Source organism: Pezoporus occidentalis, unplaced genomic scaffold, assembly GCF_034315485.1.
Source record: "Pezoporus occidentalis ecotype Australia unplaced genomic scaffold, CSIRO_AGI_Poc_V1 ctg22, whole genome shotgun sequence".
Taxonomy (NCBI): domain Eukaryota; kingdom Metazoa; phylum Chordata; class Aves; order Psittaciformes; family Psittacidae; genus Pezoporus; species Pezoporus occidentalis.
In genome coordinates, this window is record NW_026914072.1 from 1823417 (window position 1) to 1845322 (window position 21906).

The 21906-nt window shown below is 43.6% G+C and overlaps 1 protein-coding gene across 9 annotated transcripts in view; it reads left to right on the forward strand.

Annotated features, from left to right (window-relative positions):
* Window positions 1-21906, forward strand: part of TEAD1 (TEA domain transcription factor 1) — a 165078-nt gene that overhangs the window by 130334 nt on the left and 12838 nt on the right. For all 9 annotated transcript variants that reach the window (XM_062620189.1, XM_062620196.1, XM_062620193.1 and 6 more), the window contains 3 exons: window positions 271-332; window positions 2357-2481; window positions 13067-13240. In XM_062620189.1, the coding sequence (XP_062476173.1) occupies window positions 271-332; window positions 2357-2481; window positions 13067-13240 (361 nt within the window). The remainder of the gene's footprint in view (window positions 1-270; window positions 333-2356; window positions 2482-13066; window positions 13241-21906) is intronic.

The following is a 21906-nucleotide window of genomic DNA, read 5'->3' on the forward strand; positions in this document are numbered from 1 at the left end:
TGCTGCACACTTGCAACGGGTGGGTCAGGTTTCCTGCTGCGTGACTCAGTGCAGATGAACTCGTCGCTTTAAGATGTTGGGTGTAATTCTCCCCCTCCTCTCTCTCTCTTACCTTTTTACTCTCTGTCTGTTAAATAAGCTATGCAAGGAATTGATATATATGTTTGTGGGTAAAGGTCATTAATCATGTATTTTCTTATACAATGTGACTCTAATGGAGTTTACTGTGAATGGCATGGTGTATGATTTTTGTGTAACTCTTTATTCCAGCGTAAAGCCATTCGTTCAGCAGGCCTATCCTATACAGCCATCAGTCACAGCTCCCATTTCAGGTAATTCTTCCATTTATACTCTCCTTTAAAAAGACTTGATTGTGTACTGAATGCAATGTATTAATTTTTCCACTAATCCACATCTAACATTCCCTGTAGCCAGACCAAACACCAGTTCCAGTGTCCTATTAGCTGGTTATATCTGGGGGAAAATCACTGGGTTTTGGGTTTTGTTTTTTTTGTTTGGGGTTGGTTTTTTTTCTTTACATTTTGATAGGAAACACTAATACATATGCAAGGAGTTGTGATACATGGTCTTCAGTCAGCATTGTATGTGATAGGTAAATTGTATATGATAGGTAAATGCGTTGTGAAAAATGAGTAATAGGATGCATCTTTCTTTTTTTAATAACTAAATTTCATTTCCATCTGTAATGAAAATAACCCTTAATTTATTTTAAACTGAGGCTAAAAACTCTTCCAAAACTATATATGTTTAGACTTAAGTGTAAAACAACTTTTTGTATTTGGTCGTTGATAACTCTTCCCCCTCCTGAATGTTCTACTCTGTCTGGTATGACTTTGATAAGTACCTAATTCTGACTTCCATTGCTCAAATTGATCAAGCTCTTCCCATGGCTACTCCTTTTCCCAAGTTGGCTTCATGGCTAATTTCAGAACAGATCATTATTTCTTTGCAGACGATAACTAATTTTATGTCTCCCTTGCCAAATGACACCATGCTTCTGGCTCCTTGAACTGCAGTTTTCTGACTCTTACCCAGTGTTTTTATGATTTTCTAACTTGCTGCCATTTAATCTTTAAAACTAAGGCTATCTTTCTGCATCCTTGACTATTTCCTTTTTCCTGATGCTCCTAATTTATAACATTGATTTCTAAGGCAGACATTTTGAATAATCTTCTTTTACTCTTCCCTGTTGCCTCTCAGGATAGGATTATTAGTATTTCTAAATCAGTCAACACTTATGCATGAGCTTTTGCTTCATTTGAAGTTCTGTTCATGTCTAACCAGTCATGTTTGTAATTCCCTATTTTATACAAGCCTCACATCTTCATTGCCTGCATTTGAGGTTTGTGGTCAGGTACCATACCCTTATTGCAGGATATGGACACACATTATTTGTGACTTCTCCCTTGTTCTCAGCCTAGTTTGAGATTAACTTTGTTTTCTAACCTTTGGTGCCTCTCCCCTGCCATCCCTTGCGCCCACATCATTCATCCTTGCACCCGCATCAAACCCGCATCAGTTTTGCCTATGAGCTGCTGCTTTTCCCTTCTTCCTTTACTGTTTTGTTTCCTTCTCATCTAATTTTCCATGATAAGGAGCAAGAGATAGCACTTATTCCTTCTCTTGAGGTGAATGGAGATGGTGGTTAACAGCCCTTCTCTCTCTAGATCATGTCATTCTCTCTTTATTATCAATTTAAAACCTTCTTTTTCTTTTTAGGATATGATTCAGCTCTCTACAGTAATTATTTATTATTATCTGTAATAATGCTCCCTAAGAGCTCCAAAAGAAGTCAAAGACCCAATGTGCCAATACATAGTAAGAGACAGTCCCTATCTTGGAAACCTTATACTCTAAATAGAAGGGAATTGAGAGTGACAGAAGAAATAAGCAAAAAGAGAGGTGATTTACTTGTAACATGTGGCACATTAGGAGCCAGAGATGGAAGCCACTTCTCTTTACTCCCAAGGCAGCAACATCTCCTGTGAGTCTTGCTGCCAGTTTCCAAGGAAGGGTCAGCTGTAAGTCTACATGAAGTCTATATAAATCTTTATAATCTACTATATAATTCAAACAAAAATTTTGCAGTAGTTTTCAAGAAAACAAAGAAATAGATCTTTTACTTGCACCATTATTAGTTTGCTGGGTTGAGACCTCTTTTTCCACATTTTGTTCTGTGTTTTTCCAATTTTAACTCGTTCTGAATTCATTACTTGCTAAAATTAATATAAACATCCATAAATATAAACATGCAGAATTCCTGATTATATTTAATTCAGAAAATATAAACTGAGGAATTATCAAGTTCTTCATGAAAATGGTTCCTCTATTTTAGGATTTGAGCCTACGTCAGCTCCAGCTCCCTCAGTCCCTGCATGGCAGGGCCGATCAATTGGTACGACCAAGCTCAGGCTGGTGGAATTTTCGGCTTTCCTTGAACAGCAGAGGGATCCTGAATCAGTAAGTGGTGTCCGTGTGTCTGCTCATCTTCAGCTTTTCTCTACTGCTCCCCACCCTCTGAGGATGCTTTCCAGGGTTAAGCCAGATGGAATACTTTACTAACATCTTTTAGTTGAGGTTACCTATCTAAATGTTCAATCATTCAGTCTCCCTTGATCTTTCATTGTGTCTTAGTGTCCACTCCAAGGTCAGGATTTTATTATTTTTTTTATTTTTAGTAAGTTTTTGGTTTTGTTTCTATTTTCAGTCTGCATACTGTAGCTGCAAGGATAGTTTATGAAGTTGGTTGTAATTTACTCCAGTGAGCTTTGGACCTTCATATTAATCATTATATATTTGCCCAGAACATTTGTTAGTAGCACTGTTTCTACTCCATTGCAAATAAATCAAAAGAGCTTCTTTTGGCTCAAAGCTGAGAATTTTTACTGAGGTAATTTCTGAAAAGCAAATACTGTCATGAATGGAGATATTAATGGGCCATTCTTATTCAGATTCCTGGTAAAATGCAGTAGCTTGGAGCAGAGAGTGGCGATCACTTGTTCTTTATAATTCAGCTCTGGAAACCATAGCATTTATGGGCTCTGGCCAGGGGTGTTATCCAGGGAGTGTTTACTCTGTATAATGGAGGTTGGAGACATAGCCCAGAAACCTTACAACAGAGGTTGCATTCTGCTGGCAGAGAAACATCCCAGTGAAAACATACACTATTTCAGCTATTCATATACTAAGTATGTGGCAGTGTGTTGGTTTGCTAAATGTCACGTTTTGCCAGGTTGAATTAACTTTGAGGGAGGAAATATTTGGCAGCAGGTACAGTTATCTCAGCACTAACCTGGCTATTAGATTTTGCAGGGTTTCCCTGGAATCCCTTTGCTTTCCTCTGACCCTGATTCCCAGGCTTTCCAGCACTCATGGCTCTAGCGGGCTAAAGCTTCATCTTAAGTGTCCTCCAGACTAATCCACAGCTGGAATGCCTTCTCCAGCCCCAGCCCTGAGTTCATCCAGACAGTGGTTTGTATTTCCAACACAGAAACACAACATCCAGGGTTTCTCATCGGGCAGCTGCATCAATACACAACTTTTGGAGTCCTTGGCTTGCTGATCCAGTGTAATGTGTCCTGCTGATTTATGGGCTCTGCCATATCCAGATTGCTGCACACCAGGATGTTATGTGTATGCCTTGAGGTTACCGGGAAAACAGGATGTGGCCATGTAAAGCTCAGTGTTACTGTGCTGCTTTATGAATGAAATGGCATGTGAGTGTATTTTGATTTTCTGTTTTGTTAGTATGCCACCTAATTATCCTTGTTCAATAGGATTTTATAACACAAAACTATTTGCAAAACCCATGGGCTTATATGGTGCAGAGCCTTTGTGTATCTGCATGGCTTTGCATAAAAGAGAGTGAATGAGTTCAGCAACTAAGTAACTTCTATGCTTTTTCCTCTAAGAAAAGTCTCCCAAGAACGCGGGTAACAGACAACATGTGGTTGCCTGTCACACTGCGGGTGCCTGACATGAAACCAGCTGAGTGATGTGAATACATTTGCAACGTGACTGACAGAACAAAACTGAGAAGATGCGGCTTTGGCAGGATGCAGAGCTGCGGGTCCCGCTCTGCCGTGGTGGCAGGGCTTGGAGCCAGTTGCGCTCACACACGGCGTGTGGGCTCACAGCCTGAGGACGTGTTGGGGCTCTCATTTTTCAGGCAGGTGCAGGCTCTGGGGAATGCAACGCATCCACTTGCAGAGGAAGAGTGGAGGCCTGAACAGAAACACAGCTACTCAGGGCTGCCCCATAAAATACTGTCAGGACTCTTTCAGAGCAAACTAATATTATTTGGAATTCCTGAGGGTGCAGTGAGGCCCACCAGAGCTTGTCCCAGCTTGCAAGCATACTGCTGAGAAACCAGCCTTTTAGATACAGAGCATTTATGCAGGAGGTTTACTAGAGAAGCAAGAGCATCAAACTACCCAGACTTGTTTTTTAGAACAAGTTACTCATGTGCTATAACATTGCAAAAATGAGACACAAAGAAAAGTCAGTTCCCAGTCATGTGTTCATCCCAAATTAGATTGCTTTTTACACCCATGCTGCAAGTGCCATTGGGCAGCGCTGTGCGAGGGCTGTGCAGAGGCAGCCTGTATGCACCAGGCAGGTGCTGTGGGGAGCTGAGGAATGAGCCCCCATGGGCAGCGTGTCACCACCACTGCCCAGGAACGGGGAGTCAGGAGAAGGGGAAGCATTGCTTAGATCTAAGTAAGTAAATTTGATGATTTGGATCTTAAAGCAAGGGTGTAGAACAGTACGAAAAGTCCTCCTTGGTGAGGGCCAATCCCCAGCCTCATTTAGCGCTGTTGAAAATGTGAATTCTGCCCGTAGTTTTGTACACCTTTGTGTTGCTGCAATGTCTTTGTTGCAGATATGGCTTGTGCACGTAGAAAGGATAGAGTTCTATTACTTTTTAAATAACAAAATCAGCAAGCCAGGCAAGATAACATGTTTTGCACAGTGTGCACATGAAGTTACGTAGGCCTGTGATGTGATTGCAGTGTCTCCTGTATGCCAGGATAGGTATGTGCTGCTATGCAAGAGCCATGTAAGAGTTCTCAAGTATCTTCTGAAAAGAGATAGTTACATGTTCATGACACCTCTGACTTTTTACATAAAATGACATAAAGTATTATTTTGATCAAAGGTTTTTCCAACATTTTATTTAAAGAAAGATGACTCTTCCTCCCTCTTGCCCAGCCCTAAACCAAGCCAGAAAGCCTCATAGCAGTGGGGCAAATAGACCAATACCACCTTAAAATGCAACCTGGAGGTTTGCTGAGAAAGGCTTCTTTGACATGGCACCTGGGGCCAGGACTTGATGATCCTGGGAGGCCTCTTGAAGTCTGTATTCCTGTACAGCAATTAGAAATTTAGGTCTGCCTGCCCATGGTAACTCACAGCACCTTCAATGGGGCTGTGCACGGGCACAAAGGTGAATCCACAGGGAATTATTCACTGTTAAACATTTCTCGGGTTCTTCCAATGGCAGTTGGTTTGTAAAAGTACAAAAGCCACTCCGTGTCAGGCAGTTATGTTAATTCAGAGTGGGCATTCTAGTGAGTCGGAAATGTGCTCCTTAGAGCCCTTGTGGAGGGCTATTGACTTCTTTCCCCTGTCTAACCACAAACTTGTTCTCTTTACAAAAGAAAAAATTATAGCAAGGAAACAGTAAGCAGCCCGTACTGTGACTGAATGGCAGGAGATAGACCGGGAGACAAGATGGCACAGTTGCAAAACCTTGGAATACTGACTCTGCCGTTAAGGATGGATCAAATTGCTTCTCCTTTTACATGAAAATCAATTCAGTTTTCAAATGTCAAGCTGCATTTTCCTTTTGTGGCATTTTGTGGTCAAGTACAATTCCTAAATGGTGCAGAGAAGCTGTACACGTAGGTGCAAGCACCATCATTTCAGTTACCTTTTTGCTTACCCTATATGCCTATACTGTTGCTTTCAAGACAGGTTTTCCTTAATGAAGGCTTTCCAGTTTTACTGCAGTGGTTCTGTGAAAGCTCAGGACAAATGCTTAAACCAAGTAATCCCGTGTTCCCTAACAAATATAAACTGAGTATGCAAGCAGATGAGAAGGGATCTAGGCAATTGATTGTTACACAAGTAGCTATAAAATGCGAAGACTCTAACTCTGAAATGATGATAATTCCAGTTGTTTTATTGTATAGATGTTCAAGCTGCCTTTTCGATCAGGAAAAAACCCTGCACCACCCAACAAAAACAGCCATTTCTTCTCTTCCTCTTCGAGGTTTCTCACTCTTGCTGCCACATCCATTTTAAGTGCAAGCACTTCAGACAGCTTTTGTCTAAAATATCTGTATAGGGCTATAAAGACCATGTCTGATGGGCATTTTCAGTATTAATCCACCTATCTAAAGCATCAGATTGTGTTAGGTCCAGATTTCAAAATGTATTTTAGAAAGTGGTGAAGAAATAAAATATTCTTTATGTTTTAATTCAGGTTTTATTGTTGTTGTAAAAGGGCTTTGCGAGCCCAGGGAGAATTGTGCCTGAGAACCAGAAAGTGAAAGCAATTGCTCAAGGGCCATAAAACCAGGCTGCTGTCATTAGCCAAATGCAGTAAAATTCACCAAAGTTAATCAAACCACCTAAGTGATGAAAAATAGATGAGATCCTTTCAAAAGAAGCCCTCCATCTTTGAACAGTATCCATTGTTACAAACATCTTTTATCCTTTCTGTATTCCCTGTTAACAGTATAAAAAGCAGTTCAGCATTTTGGTCGTAAGGAAGCCTTCAGTTTAGCATCTTAGTAATGTGAAAGGACGAGGAAGCAAACCCACATTAGGATGAACATCTTGGAGTGGCAAACTGTCTGAATGCAAGGGTCATTTATTTTGCAGTGCTGAAGAGCAACTGGCCCTGGGAAGCGAATGTCCTCCTCTGTGAAGTGTTCATACTCAGGTGTCTGTAGTTACAGGTGCCAAGAAACGACTTCAAGGGGGTCCAGTACTGACACAGGCTCCAATCTTGGAATCGCAGCAGAGCTCTTGCCCAGCCACGTTCCTGGGGAACCCCATGGAGATGTGGCAGGAGGCCCCAGCCCAGATGTGGGGTCCAGGGCTTAGGTCCCAGGGTGAAAATATGGGCAGAGAGACTGAGACGAGTTTATTCCTTGAAGTTGGCCCATGTTGAGTGCTGATGTTGTGGGGAAAGACTTCTGGGGCCTCACTGCTCTTGCTGCTGCCTTCGCAGATGGTCTCTCCCTTTCTTCAAACCCCACCGTTGCTGCTTGAAGTCTCTCAGCAAAATTGAAAGTGCTGATTTTACATAACTGAAGGAGAGCGCTGGTGCCAGCAGCAATGAGGCCAGTACCGCAGCCCTGCCTATGTCCCAGCCTGTGCGCTCACACAGCCCAAGCACTGGAAGCAACCAGGGTAGGGGCAGGTTCCTCACCAGGGAGATGTGAAAACAAGGAGGAGGGAAGGAGCAAGCGTGTGAGGCTGTGGGGTTGCTGGTGCAGAGCCTGGGTGCACAGCCCCTGCAATGAGCCCAGGAGAGGTAAAATCAGGGGGTCACCACAGTGGGGGGCCAGCTACCTCCCACAGCCTTGCACTGTGCCATGTCCATAGGGAGGAGGAGCTGGGAGGTGTGTGGGTTGGGCTGGCACTGGCTGAGTGGGTGCTATGACTGTTCATCTCCCCTTCCCTGCCTGTGTACTGAACCCTTGTGTTCACCCCAGTGACTTTACACCTGGCAGTGCCACTGCCCCACATTGTCCATCTTGTTCCATTGCAGCCTCCCTGCTACACCCACCCTAGAACTGTTCAGCTGGGCTGCAAAGTCAAGCTCTCCAAAGTTGGGAGCTGTCCTCTACAATGCAGCAGTTAATTACATGCTCCCATTTATTTGTTTCTGCTTCATTCAGTGTAGATGGCCCTTCTTTGATAAGCAACGATTCAGTAGTTTGTTTTCTTCTGGTGTTGAAATGCGTGGCCCTGTGCCCTGCTCACTCTGCACTCTGTAACCTCTCCTCCAAACAGAATTTGTAATTCCCCCATTTGCATTTCACAGATGTATTAGTGCAGTCATTTTTTAGATGAAGGAGCATTATTACTCACATTTGACAAACCAAGAAGTTCAGGTGCAAAAGAATGAATGGGCCACTGATTTTGAGGGTCCCCTTTGATTTGTCATGAGCCTGATTTTGCAGAATACTTAGCATTATTGAGGACTTCCTATATTCAGGCATAATTTTCCCATCTGAGCACTCAGCAATTCTGGAATTGGGACTGCAGGGTCTCAAATCAGACAGGCCAGAACTGAAGGATTCCTCTTCACTGTTACAGGAAAGCTGATGAAAATGTTGTGCGAGCACCTTGCTCAACCAGCAAGTCCCAGCTTCATACTGGGACTCCTGTAGCATTAGCTGGGAAGTGTTGGGCAACATTAATTTGTCAGGGCTGAGAACTGCCCTCATTCATCACCTACCTCCCTGTTTCTGCAACCATAACATAGCCAAAGATCTTTTACTTCACATTCCTGATTCATTTCCTGAGCAGACCCAGGCAGGAGTCTGAATGGATGGAGATCCTCAAAAGAGTGGGCTGACCTTGCAGTTGTATCTTAGCATACAAGCACAGAAAGTTCAATTAACATTTCACATGAAAACATTAAAAATCTCACTGGCAGAAGTTGCTACAGGCTCCAGTTATAGCTTTGAAATGTTACAAATATAACTTCCAGTCTGGTTTAGTGGCAGATGACAGCAACAGGAATGGAATATTCACTTACCAGTGTTGTGGTAGAAATAGGAGAAATTGTTGTCAGACCAAGTGATTTTCTTGCATCAGCAGGAAATTAAAGACCTCCAGATTTACCAGATAGAGCGAGACAGCAGAGCTGAGGCTGGCCACAGGTCAGAGCCACACGCAGGCTGATGATACAGCAGTGATTGTTTGCAATCAGCCCACCCCACCTGGCTCCTGTTTCCCTCCAAAAGTGCAGTAGCTGCGCAGGCAGCAGTACCTACTTAAAAGATGGGTTGGACTGCTCTGTGGAGGTACAGATGGAATCACTGCCCAGTGCCAGGCACTTGAGCAGTGTGAAAGGGTTGGCTTCACATCTGCACTTTAGCCACCTCTGTTTAATAAAGAACTTGGTCCTATACAGGCTTGTCAAGGCTTGGTGTTAGCTCTACAAGCATGGGGAAGCACAGGAATGTGCAAAGGGAGCTGTAGCAATTCACAAACCTGCATTTCATGCACTGGAAAGGCTGTTGCCTTAGAATGTAAGTGCAAAATTGATGAGGAACTGTTACAAATACATATTCTGGCTGATAAAACAAATGTAGGTGGTTTGCCTTTGTTCTGCACCAGCTTAAATGCTTGCATCCCCTGCCATTGGCAATTTGTCTTGGTTCTTTTAAATTCCTAAATGGATTATAATTTTTTCTTGTGGTATTATTTGACAACAGTCATATTTCATGGCTTTACTGCATTCTTTGCATAGTTAGAATTTCTTTAAGGAAAGGAGCTCAGTAAGAGGTGGCCATCTCCAGGGCATGTCGTGTAATGCAGATGCTGAAGGCAGCTGAAAATGTTCTTTGTATTTTTCTGCAGTTTTTATCCTCAGGAAATACAGGATTTGACCTGTGATGGTTTGCAGCACCTAAAGCACATTAATACCCCAATGCCAGATGCAAATCCTTTAAATGCTGTCGTGTGAGTAAATTCCTCAGCACCTAATATACTTCAGTGGCTCTGGAATACTCAGTCTAAAATAACAGTGAATTCACAATATAATGAGGATTTTTTTAAGCTTTCAGGCACTAATTGGCTCAAAAATATGAGCATAAAACTTAGCTTCTTTGCTTTTATCTGTGCATTAATTCCTGTCATGGAATATGTTTGTATAAAACCAGTAGGGATCATTTCTGTATCGATTTACCCTGCTCTGAATATTAGATTATCATTTGTTAGTTCATAGAAATATGCCACATCTAATTAGGTTAGTAATGATTGTACTTAGCATAGGAATTGCAGCAACATAAGGAGAAAATAATCACACACTGCAGTATCAAAATAAACATTTCTGTCCTAAGAATGTTGTCAGGTGATGTCATACCATCTGTCCTGCTGTACCCGCTCGGAAATTTTGCTCCAGCAGCATCTGGTGCTTTGGCGAGCTTCACAGACAACTGTCGTAGCTTTACAGCTGCCTTTAACTTTGTTTTTACATTTAAACAGCATTAAGACTTCATGCTTCATGTTCCTATAAATGTGTTTGCTTTTACCAAAGTTCGGGATACTGAGTAATTTGTGTGTTTTCCTGGTTTGCAGAAAAGGTACATGAATTGTCTTGGGAATTTGCAGCGGCCAGATAGAGCTCTCCCTTTCTCCTTCACTCCCCAGCCACCTTTGGGAATGGGAGAGAAGCACCCTTCTGGGGAGGATACTTCCCAGGGTGCCAGAGAACATGAGCCCTCAGTTCTGTTCCTATAGAAATGTGGCTATTTTAACAACCTGGAACAACTCAGCAGAGAAGGCTGAGAGGAAACAATCCCAAATTAAATAATAACCTGGTCACTAATGGTTGGAATGTTTTTTCAAGCCCTTACTCTGAATGAGAGGCTTTGGGGCATCTTACATCCCTGGGGAGAGCACAGCTAGGCACTCCTAGGCAGGTTAGAAAGGTGCTGTGCGGGGGGGGTGGGGTGGTGGGTAATTTTTCAGAGGAGACTGAAGTGCTTATCTCTACTGGGGAATTCTCATCATTCTCCTTGAAAAATGGAGGTGTTTGCCTGCTCTCAGATAGGCTTCTGTCCATAGCCAAGTTCAGTGACCTGGTCTGTGCCCTGTCCTCCTGCACTTTGCCCCTGATTGTTAAGGAGAGTGACAGGAGCAGGTTTCTGAACTCCCTTTCTTGTGTTCCTGGCAGTTCCAGCTATAGGGGACCCTGATATATTTTACTAAGTTTTTCAGTTGTCAGTAAGAGACATAAGAAATGTTCAGCATGACTTCTAGCTCTTTACTCATAGTACTGCCAGCTGAATATGTGACAACAGGGTCCAGAACCCAAAAGCTGGAGCCGTGGTGCTTCCTCATATCACTTTTGCCACTACTGGGTAAAGTAACATGTTAAATCTGACCACAGACACTGTTATGGTAGGAGCTCATGGTTGCAACCAGTACTATTTCCTAATGGTGTCTAAGTGATCAGTGTGCTGCAAGCTAAAGCAGTGCTGGGTGAGGGCTAGCTGGCACACAGTCATGGGCACACTCCTGTATGCATGCATTCAGCTTGTCACTGCCCATTTATTTCTCTGCCATGCCTGTTTTCCTCTTCAAGGCAAAAACAGCTTCTTTGGATCATTTCTGCCCCTTTTGGGCTCTACCTGCACTAACTAAAGGCTGGGCAAGTTTTCCACTTATGCACAGGAGCAGCTTGGCTGGTACTCTTGTTGAAGAGGGCTACAAGGAAAATCTGTGGAACTGGCGCTGTCAGACTTGGGACTGGCTTGTGCAAACACCTTAGTAAAGTGTTACACTTCCCTTTTTCCTTCCACAGAATTAAAACAGAAATACAACCCTGTAAAAAAAGCACAGACTAGATCTCATTTTTGGCCCATACACAGATGAGTGATCTCTGATTCTAAATTCTGATTTCACTGTACTGGATGATTTTTAAATAGATTTCAGTTTTAATTTCCTAAGTGCAGAAATCTAGCCAGACCATTTCCTTTTCCCCAGAGTTTTGGACATCTGCTGGGGAAGACTCTGCTTACACCAAAAGAAGGCTTTGAGTGGTTGTCCAATTAATTTAGATTTGTCATTTCAATTTGTTCATTCAGCAGGTATATTGTAAACAAAACAGCTTAAATGAGGTCTGCTTGGGGCTTTTAAATATTTTATCTGTGCTTAGCTGTTGGGAATTGCCCCTTTATACAGCATCTGTTCAATATGACAGGGTTTTCTAGTGTTCAGTGACTATGTATCAGCTTTCCTTTAATTAAGTTAGCAAAATGTTTTGTGATCTGCATGGTTAAAAACACCAGTGTTCAATCCTGGCACTCTTGAGCTCCTTCACTCTGCTCACCTGACACTGTGAGCTGCTGACTGACTGCCGGAGGGTCTTTGGGGTTCGTCCTTCTGCTTCCGTTTCAGGTGCTGAGAGGTGCTCTCCTCTTGGAGAAACGGCAGCCCCTAAAAGTGCGTGTTGGGTTCAGCGAGGAGCTGCTGTGGATTGCACCAGGCCACGGATTTCCCCCAGGCAGGGAAGGGGTTGCTGAGGCGATTGCTGTGATTATAATGAGGTGTGATGGGATGAAGTTAGGAAATAGGAAATTGAAGCTGAATGTGTTTTGGCAGAGATGGTCATCCATGGAGCTAGCTCCCGAGGGAAGTGGTAAAAGTTTGGCTCTTTAATATTACATGGGTCAAAATACTGGAGAACACATAATGAGGACGACTTCTACATTAACGGCAACACAGGGTAGCTGACATTCTTGTTATTGTCATTCTGCAGTTAAAGGAAAATCCCTTCCATTTCTATTAGTTAAGTGGCATTAGCCTATGCTATAGTTTGAGGCTGGGCTTTTTTAATCGACAAACAGGAGGTGTGTATGTGTGGGCTCTGTGGCACTAGCAGAAATTCAGGCTCTGAGGAGATGGGACATTAAAAGGCATGGTTTAAAGAAGGAGAAAGAGGCTTTTCTGGTGAGCATATTCATCTTCTTATGCTTTGCAAAGGGCTCTTTATCACCATGCTGCCACTGGGTCTTTCTGCGTGCGCTACTCTCTTGAAGATGACCATGTTTTCTGGTTTTGCAGTGGAGACATGGGTTTTTGATGTTGATTCTTGTTCACAAGGGGCTAGGACACAGTCACTAAAGCTGCTCATGGAAATCATACTGCAGAAAAATCATAGTCCCAGGAGTAATGTCTGAGTCATTTAATCCCTCAAAGCACGCTACCCTCCACAGGAGCACAGACAGACCCATGCCAAAATCAACCTCTGTTCTTTTTGTACAGCACTGATTTTCCTGTTTCTTTCTTGCAGTACAATAAACACCTCTTCGTACACATTGGACACGCTAACCATTCTTACAGCGACCCGTTGCTTGAGTCAGTGGACATTCGTCAGATTTATGACAAATTCCCTGAGAAGAAGGGCGGTCTGAAGGAACTGTTTGGGAAGGGGCCCCAAAATGCTTTCTTCCTCGTAAAATTCTGGGTGAGTAACACATGACATGGAGAACCTGTCTCATTGCTAAGGCCTGTGTTAGCACCCTTCAGGGTGCCTGTGGAAATTTCTTTGGTTGTCATTTAAAAGTGCAAAGCTGTATATCATTCAGGTAGAACACTGGCCCAGAGCCACTCTTGTTGACAGCTCCACAAGAAGTCTGTGTTGCAGACAGCATGCAAAGGCAGATGCGTGCCTCAGCTGTGCTTGACGCAGCTGCTGGGCAGGAGCAAACAGGTACTGAGCGCCCTGGGCTGGAAATGGGGAACTGCCATCTAGTGGTCCAAGGAAAATGGGAAAGCTGCAGGAATTGAGACTGCTTTTTGGTGAATCAGATGTTAAATCCTTGCCAAATGCAGATAATACAAGCATCAGTCCTGCAATCAGTCCACGCTTATGCAGATAAGACTAAGCAGGATTTGATCTGAGTGAGCACCAGGACAACTGTGAGCCTGGAAGGGTTCCAGGATATTTCTTAAACAGTTTCTGGTTGCTAGAGCACACCTGCTTTACCGTTGCCTTTCTGTTAGTCAGCCGTGGGACTCTGCTCCAAATGTATCTGTTCATATCAGTTGTGAGTTAGAGTAAAAAAAGAAATTGAATGGAAGGCTGAGATGTTGTATATTGATCCAGTCGTGCTAAATTTCATTGACACATCAGATTCTTCTTATTATATGTACAAAATCTCATGTTAGTGATGATAAAGGTTCATCCAAAAGGTTCATCACATCTCCAGACTGGACCTTGTACTTATGTTAAAGCTTTTTCCAGTTGGAGTATTTTTGGTGGTATGCTCCTTTTCATAGCAACAGTTATCATCTAAGTATTTTAAATTTGTCTTTGAAAACCTGGGCATATTTAGGTTTAATTACAGGGTGGACAGGTCAAGGCTGAAACCAGGAAAGGTTGGTCTGGAGTCACTGCTTATGGTCAGGTTTCTTTGTGTTTATTGCTTTCAGTTAACGTTTCTCTGTGACCTGAAATACCCTCCACCTTGTACGTAGCCCAGACTTCATATTTGCCAAGAGTTTCTGTGGCTCCAGATTTTTTGGAACTGGGAACTGGGAATGAGGAGGGCTCTGTTTTCCCAAATATGGGTGTAGAAGGAGCTGTGCTGGACTGCGGAAGAAATCCTCTGAGAAAATCATGGGGCTTAAAACTGTGCATAGGAGCTGTAGACCAAGCATTTGAGGGCTGGCTGAGGAAGGGGGGCAGAAACAGAAGGTAGCGCAAAACTGAAGCTGAAATATAGCAGGTACCAGGAGCATGGTAAAAGCAGGTGAGCGTGTAGAGTCAGAAAGCAGGAGGAAGAGGGAGCATTTGGGATGAGGAGTCTGCAGGGATACATAGGGGTGGAAGCATGCAGCAGAAACAGGTATGAGAGGTGGGAACAGGACAAGCGTGAGGGCAGAAGAAACCTGTCTACAGAGGAATAGACTTTGGAGGACTAAATACATGCAAAACTTGGGCTTGAACTGAGGACCATCATTTCACCAATCCTCGTTGTGTAATAAATGTTTGCTAAACCCATGGGCAAAAATAAGTGTCACTTGTCTGTTCTCAGTTCCCACAGACAGTGATAAGCCTCACTTTATATTAGACATGGAAGCAGCAGAGATCTGCAGTACAGATGTGTACTGATGTTGTATAGTCTGCTTTTTCTCAATGTGGAAACTGATTTTCAGGCATGCTGAATGCTCAAAGATGTATCTAAAGACAGCAGGGATCTTCTTTGGATCGTTAAGGTCCATGTTGTACTCATGACTTTGAAAATTCATGCACAGCGTTCTCTGCTTGACCTCCTACAAGCAGTGCGCACCTTTAACACTCTTGCCTCAGTTCCACCTCTGTAATATGGGGGTGATACCATCCCTTCAGCTGAGGTGATCACTGACAAAAACACTTACAGCCGTTTATAAAAATCAAGGTAATGCCATGAAGAAAACCTTTATAAAATTAGTAATTCTCTGTTCAGCACAGGTTTTGAGTAGCATGCAAGGGAACAGGGACTGGGCCACGCTGCATAATAAGTATTTTATAGATGCTCAGAGGGTGAGTGTGCAGTCGTGTAGCTAAAGACTCTATCATGATGCAGTTCAGCAGTCAGGTTGGGAGGCAACTTCAACATTTCCTAACCTCACAGTGCCTTCCAATATAATGGTCTTTTAATTCTGTGTTGTATTAACTTAGAGACTAAAATCCATACAGTGCTAACATCCTTCTGAGTTACACATTAAAAATGTGGTGAGAATGTCTTCCTGATATATGACCTTAAAATAGGCCAGTGGATTTTCTCTTTCATTGAGTGAGCAAAGGGAAGGTGCCAGGGGCAGTGTTTGGGTGTCACAATGAATGCCCTTTTAGGAATAAACTTCACACCAGTGCTCCCCGTCTAGAAATACATATAGGAAAATCAGAGGAAGGTTGTGTAATGAGTCATGATAATGAGATCCTAAGCTGTCAGCTCACTGTCCTTCATTTCTTTTACCCCGATAGGGTATTTTTTTAGAAAAAAGGGTGTTGTTCCCATATTTATGGGGAGTGTTGAGAAACTATTCTAAACAGCCACCTATTTCCAGTGTAAAGCTGACAAAGGTTGCTGACAGTGGTGTTGACCCTATCAGCAACGTCAAGTTTATTAATATGGAAATAGATTTTTTTGTATTCTTGTCTTTTTGAATTAAGTATCTACTTCTGAGTCAGAATCCATCTCTCCTTATGATCCGCTACCTCCTCCTACTCTGAAAGTTCAATTTTTCCCATGTTCTGTTCATGTGGTGTGGTTGTTGCTTACTCACAACACCCTCTCTCACCCTTTATTTAACCATTTCCCCTTTCCCATCCTTTCTGTTGTTTTCTCCCTTCATTATCATTTAACCTTCTATAGTTTGCTCAGTGCTGTAAGCTAGTGCATCTCAGCATCAGTGTCCAGTGACAGCCTCCCATTTTGGTAAGGGAGTAAACAGGAGTAAAAGAAGAACATGAATTTGTGTCACATAAATTAAGTACAGGTGAGCAAGCACTGTAAAGAGAATTTACAAAAGAAAACCAGGGACTATGAGTGAAAGAAGTCAAGGGAAACCAGAGAAGGAAAGAAGGCAGGTGTTGCAGCATGTGTACGTTTGAAAGCAAAGGTGAGGATTTGGTGCCAGCAGGGCTGTAAGCCTGTAAATGGATATTAAGAGAAGTCAGAATGTTGCTGGAGGCAGCATGAAGGTTTTTTTTTTGTTTAGACATTAAGTCTAGTGTGGAAAGGAAAGATGGGAAACAATAAGACCAGAGACAAGCACTTGCATTGAGTTAACTAAGGCAGAAAGTGGCTTAGCTCTGGTAGCTGGAGAGTAGTCCTCTTGTTCTTTCCCCTTTAGCTCTGCTTGAGGCTTCTCAGCAGCATGCTTTTTCCTGTGATGAAGGTAATAAGGTTTGATTAAAAAAAAGTAAGAGGGAAAGGTCTGAGATCTTGCAATAAAACATTTGGCAATTGTAGAGTTGACTTTGCAAAGCATCACAGGTATGGAGTACAAAGCAAAGCATTGCTTTGGTTTGCAGAGGTTTATTGTTTCAGACAGATTGTATCTCTTGTGAAACGCAGCCTGGTACTAGGAATGGGTGAGCTTCTGGCCTCAGTCCTGGTGACACATCTGGACGTCACAATTTTGGGCCTCTTCCTACCTAACAGGGCAGGAGTTATAAAAGAAGAGAATTCTCCTTTTACAGCACCTCACCCAACTAACCCCACAGCCCTGCAAAGTAATTTCTGGTCCTTGTCTTGCACCTTGAATGCAGTGACTCTTCTGTTTATCCTGCGTAGTCACTGGGAACCAGAGTTTTCAAGGAAATCACCCCAGAGACAGGCTTTCACTGTAATAGACAGAAGGAGCTTTACTTGGTATGTTGTGCACTCAGTACAGTGAGTAAATAAGGAACAACGTACTAACGATATGGCACAGGAAATTTGTGTGACAGTGATATGAAACCAGAGATTACAGGGGTATAAAATGAGAACAGAAATAAATGTTCTTGAATGCAAAAGGTATTTCCTAGAACACTGACATGGAACTCAGACAAGGCTGCAGAGTATCTGCAGATGAAGCCTTTCCCTGGGCGCAGGCTGAGTGCACAGTCCTGCTCCTGTTACCTTTGTAGCTACCAAAATAAGCCCAATCTATGTAAAACATTTGGGTACGATTCATGCCATCTAATCTTAATCTTAGTAAAGTCAACATGCCTGTTGGTTAGTTTGTACTTTAAACTGTTTTTGTGACTTCAGAAATGCCCTAAAGTTTTCTGGTCCTTGAAGTTCTGATTAGCCTATCTAAAAGCTAAAGCAGCACATGTTGCCTCTTTTGGTTTCTTATATTGATTGAAGTTCTACCCATATCGATATCTAATGCAGTCTCCACTGATTGCTCACTACTATTCTTAACTTTTCTATTACTAAATAATACACTTAGGCCTCCTGAAAGACTTCAAACTAAATGATAGATTGCATCTCCAGCTTTACCTCTTAAACATTATTGCTGGCCTTGCCTTTTGGAATCACAGTGCTGATTGCCCAGCACTCTGCCTTCCCTGGCTCTCTGCTTTCTCTTGCAGGAGGTTTATGGCATGTCTGTCCCACTCACCCCACCTCCCTTCTGAATCCAGTATTTCTTAGCCACATCCCCAACAAGCGCCTTCATTTTGACCCTGCTGGTATGATCACATACATCTCCATTGACTCCAGCAAGGGAATTGCCCTAGGAAGGCATGACTCTCTGTCTACCTTTGGTCCCTGCTAGCTTTGGCAGCTCTGTAACTTGCCCTTGTTTAGCTCTAGTTCATCCAGCAAACACTTTTCACTATTAGGAGCACCTGCACCTTTAACATCAGTTCAGCAGTGTGTATCTGCCCACTGCAAATTATTCTGAGTTAGCTAGCTATTTCTCTCTCATGTTTTGCCTCAATCCCCAATTGCAAATTCCGAGGCAGGGACTCTCTTTTTGCATAACATTTCAATGTAACTCACAGTATCGAACAGTGGGTCTGTTACACAGTATCACAGTATGCTAGAGATTGGAAGGGACCTCCAAAGATCATCTAGTCCAATCCCCCTGCCGGAGCAGGAACACCTAGATAATGTTACACAGGAATGTGTCCAGGCGGGTTTTGAATGTCTCCAGGGAAGGAGACTCCATAACCTCCCTGGGCAGCCTGTTCCAGTGTTCCGTCACCCTCACTGAGAAGAAGTTTCTTCTCAAGTTTAAGTGGACCCTCTTGTGTTCCAGTTTGTACCCATTACCCCTTGTCCTATCTTTGTTTGCCACTGAGTAGAGCCTGGCTCCATCCTCCTGACACTCCCCCTTTATATATTTATAGACACTTATAAGGTCACCCCTCAGTCTCCTCTTCTCCAAACTATAGAGACCCAGCTCCCTCAGTCTTTCCTCATAAGGGAGATGCTCCACTCCCTTAATCATCTTCATTGCCCTGCGCTGGACTCTCTCCAGCAGCTCCCTGTCCTTCTTGAACTGAGGGGCCCAGAACTGGGCACAATAATCCAGATGGGGCCTCACCAGGGCAGAGTAGAGGGGAAGGAGGACCTCTCTCGACCTACTAACCACCCCCCTTCTAATACACCCCAGGATGCCATTGGCCTTCTTAGCCACAAGGGCACAGTGTTGGCTCATGGTCATCCTGTTGTCCACTAGGACCCCCAGGTCCCTCTCCCCTACACTGCTCTCTAACAGGTCGCTTCCCAACCTATACTGGAACCTGGGGTTGTTCCTGCCCAGATGCAGGACTCTACACTTCCCCTTGTTATATTTCATTAAGTTATTCCCTGCCCACCACTCCAGCCTGTCCAGGTCTCGCTGGATGGCAGCACAGCCTTCTGGCGTGTCAGCCACTCCTCCCAGCTTAGTGTCATCAGCAAACTTGCTGATAGTACACTCAATTCCCTCATCCAAATCATTGATGAATATATTAAATAATACTGGTCCCAGTACTGACCCTTGAGGCACTCCACTAGTTACAGGCCTCCAACTAGACTCAGCCCCATAGACTACAACTCTCTGGCTTCTCTCCTTCAGCCAGTTCACAGTCCACCTCACTACCTGATCATCCAGTCCACACTTCCTCAATTTAGCTGTGAGGATGCTGTGGGAGACTGTGTCAAATGCTTTGCTGAAGTCAAGGTAGACCACATCCACCGCTCTGCCATCATCCATCCACCGTGTTATTTCCTCATAAAAGGCTAAGAGATTGGTCAAACATGATTTCCCCTTGGTGAAGCCATGCTGACTGCCCCTCATAACCCTCTTATCCTTGATATGCCTTAAGATGGCACCAAGGACAAGGTGTTCCATCACTTTCCCAGGGATGGAGGTGAGGCTGACCGGTCTATAGTTACCCGGGTCCTCCTTCTTGCCCTTTTTGAAGACTGGAGTGACATTTGCTTTCCTCCAGTCCTCAGGCACCTCTCCCGTTTCCCAAGACTTGGTAAAGATGATGGAGAGTGGTCTAGCAATGACTTCCGCCAGTTCCCTCAGCACCCGCGGGTGCATCCCATCTGGACCCATGGATTTATGGATGTCCAGATTGCTCAACTGATCTCTAACCCATTCCTCATCGACTAAGGCAAACCGCTCCGTCGACCTGACTTCATCTAAGGTCTCAGGGGTACAGGGCTCTTCAGGACTGCCTGCAGCAGAGTAGACAGAGACAAATAAGGCATTCAGTAACTCCGCCATCTCTGTATCTTCTGTCACCAGGGCACCCATCCCGTTCATCAGTGGGCCTACGTTGCCTCTGGTGTTAGTTTTGTCTGCCGTGTATTTGAAAAAGCTCTTTTTGCTGTCCTTGACCCTTCTCGCCAGGTTTAATTCTAAGGAAGCCTTAGTCCTCCTAGCTGCCTTCCTACATCCTCTAGCAGCAGCCTTGCATTCCTCCCAAGTGGCCAGCCCCTCCTTCCATGACCTGTAAACTCTCCTCTTCCACTTGAGCATACCCAGCAATTCCCTGTTCTTCCATTAGGATTCTTAGTGTTAGTGTAAGCCCACCTTGCAATAATGTGGCCCATGGATTTTGTGTCTCTGACGCTGCCAAACACTCTGTGCCAACCTGAACGCTGACTTCTGCAGCTACAGGAACAGATAAAGGAGGAGGGGTATTTTGTAAGTAGTGACACAGGAAAAAAAACAGCTCACACAAATTAGCAGTGGGCTGTCAGGCTGTCTACAAAGCTGATCCGCTGGCTTAATTTTAAATGTCTGTAGTAGCTGCAACTATTTTTCAAAATGAGGAAAGCTTAGTCAGAGCTCAGTGCAACTCTGAAATAAAGACCCAAACTCATCTGAAGATTCATGGATGATATTAATTGATGTTTAAAATGAATGCCTCTATTTGCAGGAATCTGCAATGCAAACTAGGAGTTCCAGAAAGTAATGCATATTATAATTAGGGCAAGCTTTTAAAGATGCTTTGAAGTCTTAAACATTTTTTGAAATTCAAATGTGGGATGGAAATAAAGGAATCTACACAATAAAGGGGCATTAAATTATGTCCCCCAAAATTTCACTGTTTTATAGATGTAAATATATGCCATAATTAGTGGTAAGTAACATGAGGACGATAGTTAAGTTTATTCCTATTCTTATTCAAAACAGCTGTGGCATGAAAAATAATGCTCTTTCTCTTTGTGATACACTGGAACAAGCAATTTACCCATGTAATCGGTGTTCAGAAATGGCTTGCGCCTGTGGCCTCCTCCCACCCCCTCCTGAATTTATCCCCATGTGCCTCCAGCCGTCTTAAAAGGTACAGAGGAGAGTCTTTGTGCCCTTTGTGGCTATGGCCACAATTGTGGCTACTGCCTTTTTTCATTTCTGTCTATTTTTACATGTAATTTATATTGCATAATCTAGAATGTTGGATTTCCCTCCGCACACACAGACACACACGCACACTCGCCAGCTTTGACTGGCAAATGATCTGCAACTCACAAATGGGATCTGTAATGTGAACGGTTCTACGGCCAGCATGCAAATGTATGCAAAACAAATTAGATATGGAAGAAAGTCGACATCCATTTTCTTTTCCCCATCGCAACCCTCTCGGTGCAGGGAGCTCATGTGGTGCCTGTGGAGGAGCCCTTCACAAATTGATGCAGGGGCATTAGTGCTAGAGGCTGGATAATGAGTGGAAGGGCCCAGCAGCTGGGAAGCCAGAGCAGCTTGGCCTGCCCATCACAAGCACAACCATGTGGCAGACCTGGATGCGATTCCTGAGCTGCAGCGTAACGCGCGGCGAAACGTGCCAGCGACCCAGATGCTCCCGCTGGAAAAACTTGCTTCACATTTGGAATCTCTGCTCTTTGATCGCTCTTTGGAGAGGAGGGGGAAGGGAAGCATGATGTGGTCATATGAGTAACACACCTCTCTGCAGTCAGCAGTTGTTAAAGCCCATGTATTGTTAATAAGTGACCTTCTGTGCTTAATGTTAACTACTGAATGCCAGCATAGATTGCTCTGGCCCTCCCCAAATCCCACTGTTTCCAGTAGGTGCTGTTTTCCTTCTACTCAGCAGGAAGGATTTAGACTCGACTCAGCAATTTTTGCTGGAGTTGCTTTTTTGTAAGCCAAAGCTGTTATTATTGCACAAGTGCTCTACCCTCTGCC